Source organism: Melopsittacus undulatus, chromosome 4 (assembly GCF_012275295.1).
Source record: "Melopsittacus undulatus isolate bMelUnd1 chromosome 4, bMelUnd1.mat.Z, whole genome shotgun sequence".
Taxonomy (NCBI): domain Eukaryota; kingdom Metazoa; phylum Chordata; class Aves; order Psittaciformes; family Psittaculidae; genus Melopsittacus; species Melopsittacus undulatus.
Genome location: NC_047530.1, coordinates 7,228,083 through 7,240,777, shown reverse-complemented (window position 1 = coordinate 7,240,777; position 12,695 = coordinate 7,228,083). Strand labels below are relative to the sequence as shown.

Sequence of the window (12,695 nt, the reverse complement as noted above, 5' to 3'; positions counted from 1 at the left end):
TGGGGCAGCCACAGCTTCTCTGGCACCCTGTGCCAGTGCCTCAGCACCCTCACAGGGAAGATTTTTTTCCTGATGTCTCATCTCAAATCTCCTCTCTGTCAGTTTAAATCCATTCCCCCTTGTCCTGTCCCTACAGGCCCTTGTCCAAAGTCCCTCTCCAGATTTCATGTAGCCCCTTTAGGCACTGGAGCTGCTCTAAGGTCTCGCCTTTTCTCAAGACTGAACCAGCCCAGTTCTCTCAGCCTGTTTCCAGAGCTGAGCTGCTCCAGGCCTCTGAGCATCATCATGGCCTCCTCTGGACTCACTCACATAGATCCACATCCCTCTTGGGTTGGGGTCCCCACTGTCCCTCCCACTATTGGTAATACTCCTGTTATGCCAGAAACCACAGGTAATAGGAAACATAAATAAAAAGCAAATAAATGCATCTGTGCTGCTTCTTTTGACAAGGGGAGGAGCAGGATGACAGGAGGGGATGTGCACGGATGGACCTGCACACAGCACGGAGCACCTGCCTGCTGCCGGCATCCCCAGAGTAGGCGCTGCTCGGGGGCGGGTGCACCCCGGGAGGAGGTGGCCGAGCCGGGGCGGGCCGTGCCGGGCTCCCTCCCGTTGGGGCGGTCCGGGGCGGACCTAGGGAAATGGAGCGGGTTTTGGGCGCTGGGCGGCAGGTGTAGCGATGAGCAGCGGTGCTGGGCGGGCTGGAGCGCTCCGTCCCGCACGGCATCCCCAACAGCAGCCCGCCCGCCCGGGCATGGCATTGGCCCCGCCGCGCCGCTCCCCGCGCTGAGCCCCCCCTGACCTACCGCTTACCGGTACCGCTGCGATGCCGCCTCAGGAGCTCCTGGACTACTCGCCCGCCCTGCGCAGACACAGCCCGCCCCGGGGCAGCGGCCCGGAGCTGGGCATCAAGTGCGTGCTGGTGGGCGATGGCGCCGTGGGCAAGACCAGCCTGGTCGTCAGCTACACCACCAACGGGTACCCCGACGAGTACCAGCCCACCGCACTCGATACCTTCTCCGGTAGGTACCCGGCGGGGTGGGCAGCGCCCGGTGTTGGGGCGGGTGGAGGGTGGGCACAGCCCGAGACATAGAGCCCCACAGCCCGCACCGGTGCTCGGGTGTTCAGCACAGTGACCGGGTGGGAGTGCTGCGTTTGTGTGTTACCGGGCATGTGTCATGGGTCATGGAATGGTTTGTGTTGGAAGGGACCTTAAAGCTCATCCAGTTCTAACCCCGTGCCACGGACACCTTCCACTAGAGCACGGTGCTCCAAGTCCCATCCAACCTGGCCTTGAGCACTGCCAGGGATGGGGCAGCCACAGCTTCCCTGTCAAGCTGCCTTGAGAGTGCTATGAAACTGGGCACCTTCTTGGTCTTGTGGTGTTATTATGACTAAAGAGAAGGGGGCTGATTTTTCTGTTACTGTTGGGGTTTTTTATCTTCAGAAATATCACAGCATTGCACTGTAGACTTTCTACCTTCAACTGATACTCAGAAAAACATCCTTTCCCACACATGTCCTAATGGGGTTAATGTGGCTAATGAAGTTATCATTGAACAGAAGTTCCCAAAAAGTTGAAGAGCTCTAAGTCTGGCTAGAATTGCCCTCCCTATTAGCTGATGAGCTCTCATTAGTCTCCACTTCTGTAAATGCTGTCTTTGTTCTCCTTCTCCTCTTCACTTGGGCTCCAGTTTGTAGTATAAACCCCTGGAAATTACAAAGCCCTTTGAAAGATTTCTGATCTTCATTTGCTATGAAGAAACACAACAGTATATGACAGTATAGATCGGTAGATTACAGATGGGCTCAGGTCAGACCAGGAACGAGACATCACATGTGTCATTGTCTCATGGGTTCTTAGAGGGAGTGTTCTGTTTGTCTGAATGTCCCCCCAGTTGCTCACTCTTGCACTGGGAATTGATTTGCCCTTGACCTTCTCCAAGCTCTCATGCTGTCACTTGAAGGAAATGACCAGGGAACATCCTGCTGTTCAAGGTCCAGCAGCCCTTTGGGAACAGATGTAAGGAGCTCTTGAGTCCTCCAAGGGAAGGGTTGCTGCTCTCTCAGCTCCCTTCACATTGATGTGTATGGTTTGGGCTAAAAGAAGCTCGAAATTACCATAGATTAGCCTCCGTGCTCTCTCAAAGGGTAAACCCACAATAAAACAATCCAGGAAGGTGGAGGCAGGAGTTCAGATTCCCCGATTAGTAGTAAGTAATTTGAAGAGAGCTGCACATGGTTTTAGCTCCCCTCTCAATGTCCAAGTACTAATCCTGACTTCCAGAGGTGCTTAAGGTTTGCAACTGATAGAAATAAAAACCATTAAAAATGGGTCTCTGAAGTTCACTTTCTGCTTACTGGGAGAAGAGACAATTTTCCCTTCCCACCCCTACGCTTAACCTGGATAACCTTGAAGAAAGTCCCTCCCTTGATTCACAAATTACAGTTCAGGATCCATTTCAGAAACTTCAGCCAGGTTTCCTTCACTCTTAGGGAATACCCACAGCTACCAAGAGAACTGAGCAGTTCACATCTTAACCTTAATCCTCGTTTTGGGACAGCAATTCCGGGGATAAGACAGGAGAAAGCCTTGCATTATGAGGAGAACAGCTCTGGGACTGTGATCAAGCCACATCTTTCTGGGTGCTACCTCCTGCTGGGTGTCCCTGGCAGGTAGAGCAGCCTTGAGTGAAACGTGTACCTGGTGACCTTTCTCCACCAGGCTATCCTGTTCTGCGAGCCCTGTGCTGTTGTACCGAAATCCAGCCTCATCCCCAGGGTGTGGGCCTCCTGAGGGTGGTGTGTGGATGGCTGTTGCTAGCGTAGCTGAGGTTTGCAGCAGATAGAGCAAAACTTTGTGCAAGTGCTGGAGCAGCAGGTAATACATGTGGTGCCTTTCTTCTGAAGACAGTGAAATGTTGCAGAGATGCTAATTCCTTCTCTCAGTGTACTTGTGAGACAGAAGAAACCAGATACTAGAAAGGCAAATGCCCAGTGGTTTGAAGATCAAGTCAGGATCTAGCAGGTTCTTTGATCAGGAACAGGTTTCTCTTCCTCCTCTGGGGCAAAGATATGGTAACATCCCAACCGTTTCCCAGTCACAAGGAAGCACTGACTTTCAGCTACGCTGCAGTGAGGAGTGGCTCTGTGCTGGACGCACCCATCCCTTCCTTTCTCCTTGTCTCTGTCTCCCACCAAACTTCAGTTCATCTTTCCTCTGTGTCTCCCTCCTCCCCAGACTGCTTTCAGGGAGGAATGCTTTCCTCAGGAGCACCTCAGAGTTAAACTCTCTAAGTCAGTTGTTCCTGTCACTTTTCTCACCTGAATAATTACTTTCAGAATCACAAAGAGATTGAGCCTGCTTTTGTTTTGGGTCTTTTTTTTTCCTGTTGTTTAAACAAAAAGGACAATAAAGTCTCCTCCTTGAGCACAGCAGTGGAGTTTAGCTAGCTCATGTTAAGTGCCAGCCATTGTCACCAACCTTAGCCAGCGTGCCTGCCTCTGTTCTTCAGAGCTCAGCCCCATCCACCTTGTTCAAGTGCTTTCCAGCTCCCCTAACCCTCTTCTCCTTTTCCTCAGTCCATATCCAGTCTCTGTGGTGTCTGTGCACTCAGACATCTAACAGTTTCATTCCAGATTCCCATCAGAGGTCCTGCCAGCCCTCAGTCTGAGTCAGCTGATACCACATGAAGGCTTAGTGTGATTAGGGAGTGAAATGGGAACAGACCTTACCTGTGTAACTCAGCAGTTTTCCAGCGTGGGGATAGTCTCTGAAGGGGATTTCACTCATCACTGTTTCCTGTTTCCTTAATACCTTCTTTATTTCAAAGTTGGGTTTGGGTCTTGCTTTTCTTTAGCGAGGGCACTCACAGAAACACTTACATATATAAATTCAGCCAAATTTCTGGCCTGGATGGGACAAATCTCCAGTAGCATGTGTAATGGAGACTTATTTGAACTTCCACCCTTGGGCAAGAAGCTAGGAACAAGTTGGTGAAGTCCTCTGCTTGTATCTATCCAAATCCGCTTTCTTGGGTTATGGAAGAACAGCAAGTTGCTCTCAGGGCACTGTTTGACTGAGGGCTCTTCTTCCCTGGAAAAGCAGTTGTCCAGTAATATGGAACTATAGAAGAGCCCAAAACACCTGAGGGCTAAGCAAATCAGAAAGTCTATTGGGGGTCTTTTAATGTTCCCAATGCAACCTTCAGCTGTTTCAGTAAGGTTTGGGAGGATGCTCAGTGAGGAGGGCAGACTTGAGTGACTTCAGGGAGTCTGTTCAGTGGGATACAAACCAGAGTGCTCTGCCTGTATGAATGTATGTGAGTGAGCTGGGCAAATCCCTCAGACTCATCCTTACTCTCTTTCTACCACAGTGCAAGTCCTGGTGGATGGAGCCCCAGTCCGGATCCAGCTGTGGGACACCGCTGGACAGGTAAGCTCTACCAATAGCTGTCATCTCTGCTCCTGGGGGACAGGGACTGTTAGCAGGCTTTTCAGGAAGGCAGTATTTAACTGGGAAGGAGGGAAGGAAGGCAATGCACTAGTCCAGCTTTAGCCATTTGCTGATGTGGCAGTCACAGAAGGGTGAATGTATCTGAAACTTGTATCTGAACCATGGCATGGCCAAGTCAGCACAATGAAGGAGTTGCTGTCTTATCTAATGTGTGGAAAAGATGCTGCAGCATCATGCTGTTAGGAGATCATCCAGTAAAGACTTTTTTCTTTCCCCTCCTTCCATTTCCTACAGGAGGACTTTGACTGTTTGCGCTCACTTTGTTACCCTGACACCGACGTCTTCCTTGTCTGCTTCAGCGTGGTAAATCCGAGCTCCTTTCAGAACATTACTGAGAAATGGATCCCCGAGATACGAACTCACAACCCCCGGGCACCAGTGCTGCTAGTGGGGACACAGGCAGATTTGCGGGACGATGTCAATGTCCTCATCAGCCTGGATCGCTACCATGTGAAGCCTGTGCCCCGGCCTCAGGCAGAAGGTCTAGCTGATAAAATCCGGGCTGAAGCCTACCTGGAATGCTCAGCACTGACTCAGAAGAACCTCAAAGAAGTTTTTGACATGGCCATTGTCAGTGGTGTTGAGCACAAAGCACGGCAGGAAAAGAAGATGACTGCCAAAGGTATCAAAACCCTCTCCAAGTGCCGCTGGAAGAAGTTCTTCTGCTTTGTCTGAAGCTGCTTTGGGGAGGGGAAGAAACACCTATGCCAGTATTGGCTCTGCACCTTCTTGGAGGGACTGCTCCTATGGCCCCAGTGAGGAGGGTATGATAAGCTGCTGGGCTTGGAAACCTGGCTCTTGCTGGGTTACAGTATCAGATGCCTAAGGAGACACTTACTGGATTTCCATTGTGCTGGGATGTGGAATGGTCCAGGCAGCTATAAGTACCTGCTGGACATGTCTGTCGTGTCCCAGACTAATGGGAGCCTTTCATACATCACAACTCAGTACCCCAGAACAGGCAGGTTCCTTACATTGTTCAGAATGACCAGTTTTCTGTCTGAGGCTAACACACAGAGTTCTGATGCAGCAAAAAAACCTGAGGGACTTGTGAAGGCTGCCTATGTTTTGGCTGATTTACAGGCTTGGGAGAGAGTAGTGCAGTGTCAGGTACAGGCAACCGCAAAGTGATCAGACATGGGCTGCAGAGTTTGTAATGAGAGATTTGGGATCCCCCCTCTGATTCTGCTTGCCAAGATAGGTATAAGTCACTGGGCTGTGAAAAAGCAGCGCTCACTCTTAAAACGCCCTGTGTTGTGAATATCCTTGAGAAGGTTTTCCCATATATAGGCCATTAGCAGGCACTGGGAGCTACAGTAATTTTTTAAGCAAAATATTCTCTGAGAGAATTCTGTAGTCCAATGGATGCCAGTGCTTTAGTCCTGTCTGAAGAGGTAGTAATGAACTTGGGGACCTATTTTGGAAGGCCTTGTGTGTGTGTGTGTGTGTGTGTGTGGTGTTTGGAGAGAAAGAACAGGTGAGGAACGGTGTTGAGTGGCTCTCTCTGTCTAGCAGAGACAAAACTGTCAGCAAAGGGTTTATAACAGTACCAAGGGGTGAAAGGTAGATGGAGAGCCATGCATGTAATGTGAGAATAGAAGAATGTAATGAGAGAAGGAAGAAAAGGGAGGGAATAAAAAGGGAAAAGAGAGATGGAAGAAAGGGAGATGGAGAAAGAAAGAATGAACATTGTTAAATGAACGTTGTGATTCTACTTAGTTGAGATGCTAATATTCAGGGAATCTTGCAGGGACCTGAAAATTTGCTCATGATCTCAATTTCAAAGTAATGTTGTCCATACATTAAGCTCTGAATCAAAAGGAGGGGGTTGTAATGAGAACATTTCTCTTGGTCAGTAAACCCCTCAGTTTCAGATCTATGCAGAACAGAATGTACCTTGTACGGTTCTTCCTAAGGCTGCAGAACAGGAATGAAGGGCTCAGGGCTTCTTTCCATTGTGCTTCCCTTTCTTAAAAGTCACTGTTTGATCTGTTGAAATCAAAAGTAAAGAAAATCCATGAAGTTGCTGCCAGAGGAAAACATTCACTATGTTTGCTCCATTCCCTTCTCACCTGTTTCCCATTGGATTCATTTCCCAGTGGGTGTTTTCACATTTTATTACAGAACTTGCATCAGTTTCTCAAACTTCTTTTACAGAGATGTTTTGTTCTGGTTTATGTAGCAGAGAGCATCACAGGTCTGTCAGCAAATGCTTTCAATACTTGGGGTGTTCTCTGCATCTGGCCATGGCCCATCACTTTGGGAACACTCCAGAGAAGGTAACATAGCCGTAGATTGTTTGTCCTGCACCAAAAGCAAGCATACCTGAGCTAGTGGGCCTGTAAAAGAAACAAAGTAATGCAGTATGGTTCTGGATTCAAACAAATGCCTGCAGCTGTCTCACAACCATTTCTCTTTGTGGTGCAGCTCATGTAGTCCCTAGGACATGAGACAAGCCTGCTGTCTGCATGGGCAGTATCACAGTGTGAAAGAGGAGGGCAGGTCTTGCAAAGGGAAGTAGCTCACAGCCTTGGAGCTGCTTGTAAGGTGGGGCCTAGAGACCTGGAAAGGATGGTGTGGCAAAAAGAGCTGAATGTTAAAAGGAGTCCCCCAGCTGAAAGGTCATCAGTGAGGGTTCAATGAGGAGACCCAAGATATGGGGAGTACAGAGGTGGCAGCTAGAAGTGACATGTCCTACACACCTATAACAGGACATCACTTACAGAGCTCTCACTCAGCAGAGCATCCCTACATGCATTTCTTACCTGGACAGGCACCTTTGCTGTATCACTAGTTCAGTTTGTCTGTTGGGTCTTTATGCATTTCTTTAGCCTTTGAGAGCGAGGGCTGTGGTGTGGCCTGCAAAGGAGCACATTGTACCCTTATGGAGTAGCTCCATGGGTGGAAGAACATCAGCCTTCCTCCTGCTGAGGAGAGCAAGGGTTGTGCTGCAGTAGCTTGGTATGAAACAGGGATTATTTTATTCTGGAAAAGAAACTGAGAGCTGCTTTCTTCCTCTGTGATTGTGTCTAATACTTGTTCAAATAAATTCTTTTTTAATGTCCGTAATTTGTGTTTGGAATTTGTAAATTACAATTAGTGCAAAACAACCTGGGCTTTAAGATTCAGAAGGAGTTACTGGCATACAAGGGAAATTGCCCCACTTTTCCCTCTATGTCCTAACCCCCACTAGCAATGGTAAAAATCCTCTCATAGCTGAAACCTTCCAAGATCCAGCATTGCCTCAGCTCATTTTCCTCTCCCTCAGCAGCCGCTCAGGGTGGAGGCTGCTGAGAGGGATGGAGGAGCAAACACGCAATGCTTTCAGTGCCTCTCCCCAGAAGCCACCATCCAGCGACCAGCCGAGGCCCTCCCAACACTCACTGAGACAAGCCCATGTAGGGTTTGCATTTGGAACCTTAATAACAGCATGCTGCTCTGTCATTAGGCCGGTGAGTAATTCAGCGACCAGCTTTATTCAACTTACCTTAGTAGGTAAAACTGCTCAAGTGCTGGAAAAATCTGTCTGTGCCACATGGGGCACAAAGGCTCTATCTAGGACAGCTCACAGGACATCCTTTCACCCCATGATCAGCACTACAGGTAGGTCAGGTCTCCTATGTGTCCACATCTGGGTCTCCGTAGCTGCTCAAAGGCAAAAGGGCTGGGAAGGGAGGTTGCTGGGGGAGTTCAGCAGGGAGGTACGAAAGCAAAATGGACAAAAATCACAGTGTAGCAGAGGTAACGAGCAAATGTGATTCAGTAGCTAGAAGGGAATGGGAAATTACTGCTGATAATACATGATGTGGGAGCTGTCCTCCTGCAGTCTGCTCTTTGCTGGCTGTGAAACAACCTGAGGGATTAGTTGGAGCCAGCTCCCAGCTTTGCAGCTTCCCAGCATTAAAGCTTACAGAAAACCTGTGAATGGAAATAGCAGCAAAGTGTGAATTAACTTTACAGTGAGTGAGTCATCCCACTGAGCCATATCCTGCCATGTGCACAATAAGCACCCTAAAACTCCCTGAAACCCATGAACAAAGCTGAGCTCCCAGGGGTGGGGGTGAATCCATCTCATTAGATGGAGAGTCCTACCAAAGTCACCCAAGGCATCTTTAAAGCCTTGCTCTAGTGCTTTCCATGCTGCAGTACTGGATCGGTGTTGCTACGTGGCTTTGGTACAGTTTGGGCTTGTTTCTGCCTTGCAGTGCTGCTTGACCAACCTGTATTTTCAGATGATGCTGAGAGCACAGGAGGGCTCCTGGGAGACTGTTGCTAACACAAACCACCCCACCAGGCTGGATGAAGCTAGCCAAGCCCATTACTACGCCAGCACAATTCCACATGAGTGTCACTTACGTTAATGCCAGAGAGGATCCTTATGATTAGTTGATCTGACTTGCTCCATAGTGCAAAGCTCAGCATCAAATGCTAAAACACACTGATGTGCCTATAGCTACCCTATAGAAACTCTCTAGTGCCTTCTTTCTTGCCCAAGGTGTCTTAGATCAGCAGATTCCTGCATCCAAGAGAGTAACTCACCAGGACTTTCCCACCAGCAGAAGCAACACTGCAGGTACTTCTATAAGGGTCTGCACTATGGTGTGTATTTCTGCATGAAGGTGCTGTGTTAGCTGCCACTCTCTGCTGCTGTCTCCAAAGATGCTGAGCTCAGGTGTCAGCAATAGTAGGAACATGGTGTGGAAAGGACCCTTTTGATTCCTTTCTCTGTACGTAGCACACCCTAAATGAACTGAGTTGTGCCAAGAAGGTTCCCAGCTTTCACAAGCTTCTGCTTAACCCTAACTGGGAATTAATCCCCAAAATAATACCAAGTTTCGTCTGACTCAACAGAGCTCCTGCCAGCGCCAGAAGGGCAAGTCTGAAAGGTCCCTTCAGGAGACATTCATGCCCTGTAGGTTACGTCCTATTTAGTTTGAAGGGCCAGGCTGAATTATTACCAGGTCAGGAAAACACACGAGTTCAGCAGCAGGAACCTGGTGGTGCTTGGACACTGCTGAAACACAATTACTGGCATGGTATCCTCCCCCATTTCCTGCAGAGGTATGACTGCATTAACAACCTTATCACCTTAACACCCACCAATCTAATCCTCAGGTGCTAACTGCCCGTTCTTTTCAGATTGCTCCAAATTCAATGCTGTTTATCAATTAGGTGCCCATTTCCAGCTTGGAAGCAGGGCTTGGTTTGACTTTTCTCAGTGGTAGTCTGCTCCAGCCTTGCTCCTAATGCCTTCCTGCCCCTGGTTTGGGTTAGATTGGTTCCCTCCTGTGGTCTCCTCTGTGGCCTTGCAAAGAGCAGTGTGGGAATACCAGAGGAGCAGGAGTGAGCAGAGGCACTGCTCTGACAGGCACTGGCACCACAAGAAACGTTTGTCCTTCAATCAGACTGCTGCTGTTCCAACCCTGCTGAGTCTTCTGTGCCTGCAAGGCTGTCCTTGGCCTGCTTGGTCTGCTTAAACATCTCAGCTCTCCTTTACGCTTGGAGCCATGCTAAATTGACAGGTAGTGGGCCTGGGAGATCATAGAATCACAGAATGGTTTGTGTTGAAAGGGACCTTAAAGCTCATCCAGTTCTAACCTCTGCCACAGGCAGAGACACCTTCCATTAGAGCAGGTTGCTCCAAGGCCTGTCCAACCTGGCCTTGAACACTGCCAGGGATGGGGCAGCCACAGCTTCTCTGGACACCCTGTGCCAGCACCTCAGCACCCTCACAGGGAAGAATTTCTTACTAGTATCTAATCTAAATCAGTTTAAACCCATCCCCTCTTGTCCTATTACTACATACCTGTGTCAAAAGTCCCTCTCCAGATTTCTTGTAAATCCCCTTTAGGTACAGTAAGACTGTTGTAAGGTCTCTCTGTAGCCAATAAAGCATTTATACAAATGAACCACTCAAATTTTACCATATGGCTCCAAGACTGTCCTCCTGTACTGGAGGATGCCGGTCAATATCCAGCTCCCAGTCTGCATCTGCTCCCAGAAGAGGAATCAAAGAGCTGGCCCAGCCGGCACCTGGGCCTCCTGGAAGCTGCTTACTCATGCCTCTGTGGAGTCCAGCCCTGGGCTCTCCGTTCCCACCGTATAAATACAGCATTGTACTTGCAAAGACCTATTGCACAAGAGCACAGGGTATGTTTCAACGTATCCCTGAGACAGGTTCCCTGTGCTGCAGCCCCACGTGATCCCAGTTCCCAGGGTGACACCATGCCCTTTCCAGCTCCGGGACTGAGCTGCTCAGCATCTAAACCTGCTGGACTTGTTCTGGAAGAGCAGGAGGAGACGTGGGTCCCATCCTCCCCCTCCATCCCCTTATCCCCAGCGCTGCCCCTGGGGCAGTGTTGTGAACTGAAATACTCTGGTTTCTGCTGCTATGGAGGAACATCAGGTGCGGGGAAATCTGGCTCCGGGACAAGTTTCACCACGAGTCACTGAGCCAGGCTTTTCTTTCCCATGAGATAATCTTGGGCGGGGCAGACAATCTCTTAAAATTAAAATACAATGAAAATACACGGGCTTCCCAGGACTTAGGGTAAATCTCTCTTTCCTTGTTTTCTCAGAAAGCGAGCCAGGCCCTTCTGAAACCTTCCCCAGGCTTGCGGTGCACAGGGAACAGCAGCAGCAGCAGCAGCCTTGGAGCCAGGCCTGGCTTCCTGTTCAGGGGATGATGCCTGCTGCTCCCTGCAGACCCCACTCTGTCGGTGGTGAGGGTCGAAGAGCTCAGCCTCCCATGGAGGAACATCCACAGTCCTGCAGAGGAGGATGGATGGGAGGTTCCTGAATCAAGCATGGAGAGCAAAACCCCTTCTTGCAGCACCCCTGCGGCTGTGCTGCTGCTATTGTGCTGATGGAGCTTGCTGGTGGGGACAGCGCTGGTGATTTCTAAGAGGCCACATACATGTGAATGCTTGTGATGGTAGTGCCATCACTGCTGTTAAACTCAGGGCACTCAAGTCAAAGAGTCATAGATTGGCTTTGGTTGGAAGGGACCTTAAAGCTCACCCAGTTCCACCCCCCTGCATGGGCAGGGACACCTTCCAGTAGAGCAGGTTGCTCCAAGCCCTGTCCAACCTGGCCTTGAACACTGCTAGGGATGGGGCAGCCACAGCTTCTCTGGGCACCTCGTGCCAGTGTCTCTCTTACCACCTTCACAGTGAAGAATCTACCATTTATCTGTGAATAAATCATGGGCCTGCTCTTCCTCCACCATCCCATAAGTGTCTCTCACTGCCACCAAGCATAACCCTCAGCTTCTCCCGGTGAGCACCTGCTTATGTAGCTCAGTGGCAGCAGGGGCAGAGGGAGAAGTCAGGGATGCAGCCGGGATCTCGCTGACGGCAAGCATCAACACCCCAGCCCTGCAGACTGAGATGCTTTCTCATCCAAAGGGGAAAGTCAGCATCACGTGCTGCAGCGGGCCTGCCGTGGGAGGATTCGGTTGTCCCGGCAGAGGCTGCATCCCTGCGGGGATAGACGGGAAAGAGAGGCTGGGAAAATGCTGCCGGAGCAGTGCCGAAGGGTTTGGGGCGGTATTGCAGAGCCGCTCTCCTGCAGCAAGCCCTTTGCTGGGAGCGCAGTGTGCCCGGGGACAGCGGCTGGTGCCTGCCGCTGCCGCAGCCACTGCGATGGCTGGGACTGCTCTCGGCAGCGCTGGGGCAGGCCGGGAGGCAGGAGGAGCACCCGGCTACGGGCAGAGCTTCAGAAACTGCGCATTCATCTTCCCTGCCAGTAAAGCAGAGAGCGCCCGGGGCGGCCCGATGACGCACGGCACACCTGAGATCATGTTCATGGGAATAGACCCGTGAGAGACAGCGAGAGGAAGAGTCGGGGAAACTCTCCCAGCGCTTCAGTCGGTGTCAGCATTCACGGGGCAGATTTCACAAGATAAACAAAAAGCCTTTAATAACCACACTGCAGGGAGGCTTTGAAACCCTGTGGAACCTCTGCCAGGGAAGAGGAGCAGCAGTCTCCTTGCGGAGCGCTGATGCCACCAGCCAGCCAGAGACTTGGCAGCCACAGAGCTAAAGAGCTTGCAAAAACCAAAGCGTAAAGATGCGAGTGTGGGTACCCGGGCTGTACTCCCAGCTGTGGATAGCAATACACATGGTGCTATATATAGCACAGATGAATATTCATTCCTCTTGCTAAGGGGTTTTAATAA

The 12,695-nt window shown here is 50.2% G+C and overlaps 1 protein-coding gene across 1 annotated transcript; it reads left to right on the top strand.

Annotated features, from left to right (window-relative positions):
- The first annotated feature begins 625 nt into the window (after window positions 1-625).
- RHOV (ras homolog family member V) lies at window positions 626-7,585 on the top strand. Its single transcript, XM_005143933.4, has 3 exons — window positions 626-1,022; window positions 4,377-4,435; window positions 4,751-7,585. Exons 1-3 carry the CDS (start codon window positions 827-829, stop codon window positions 5,189-5,191), a joined length of 696 nt encoding a protein of 231 aa, XP_005143990.1. The 5' UTR covers window positions 626-826; the 3' UTR covers window positions 5,192-7,585.
- Window positions 7,586-12,695: the final 5,110 nt, after the last annotated feature.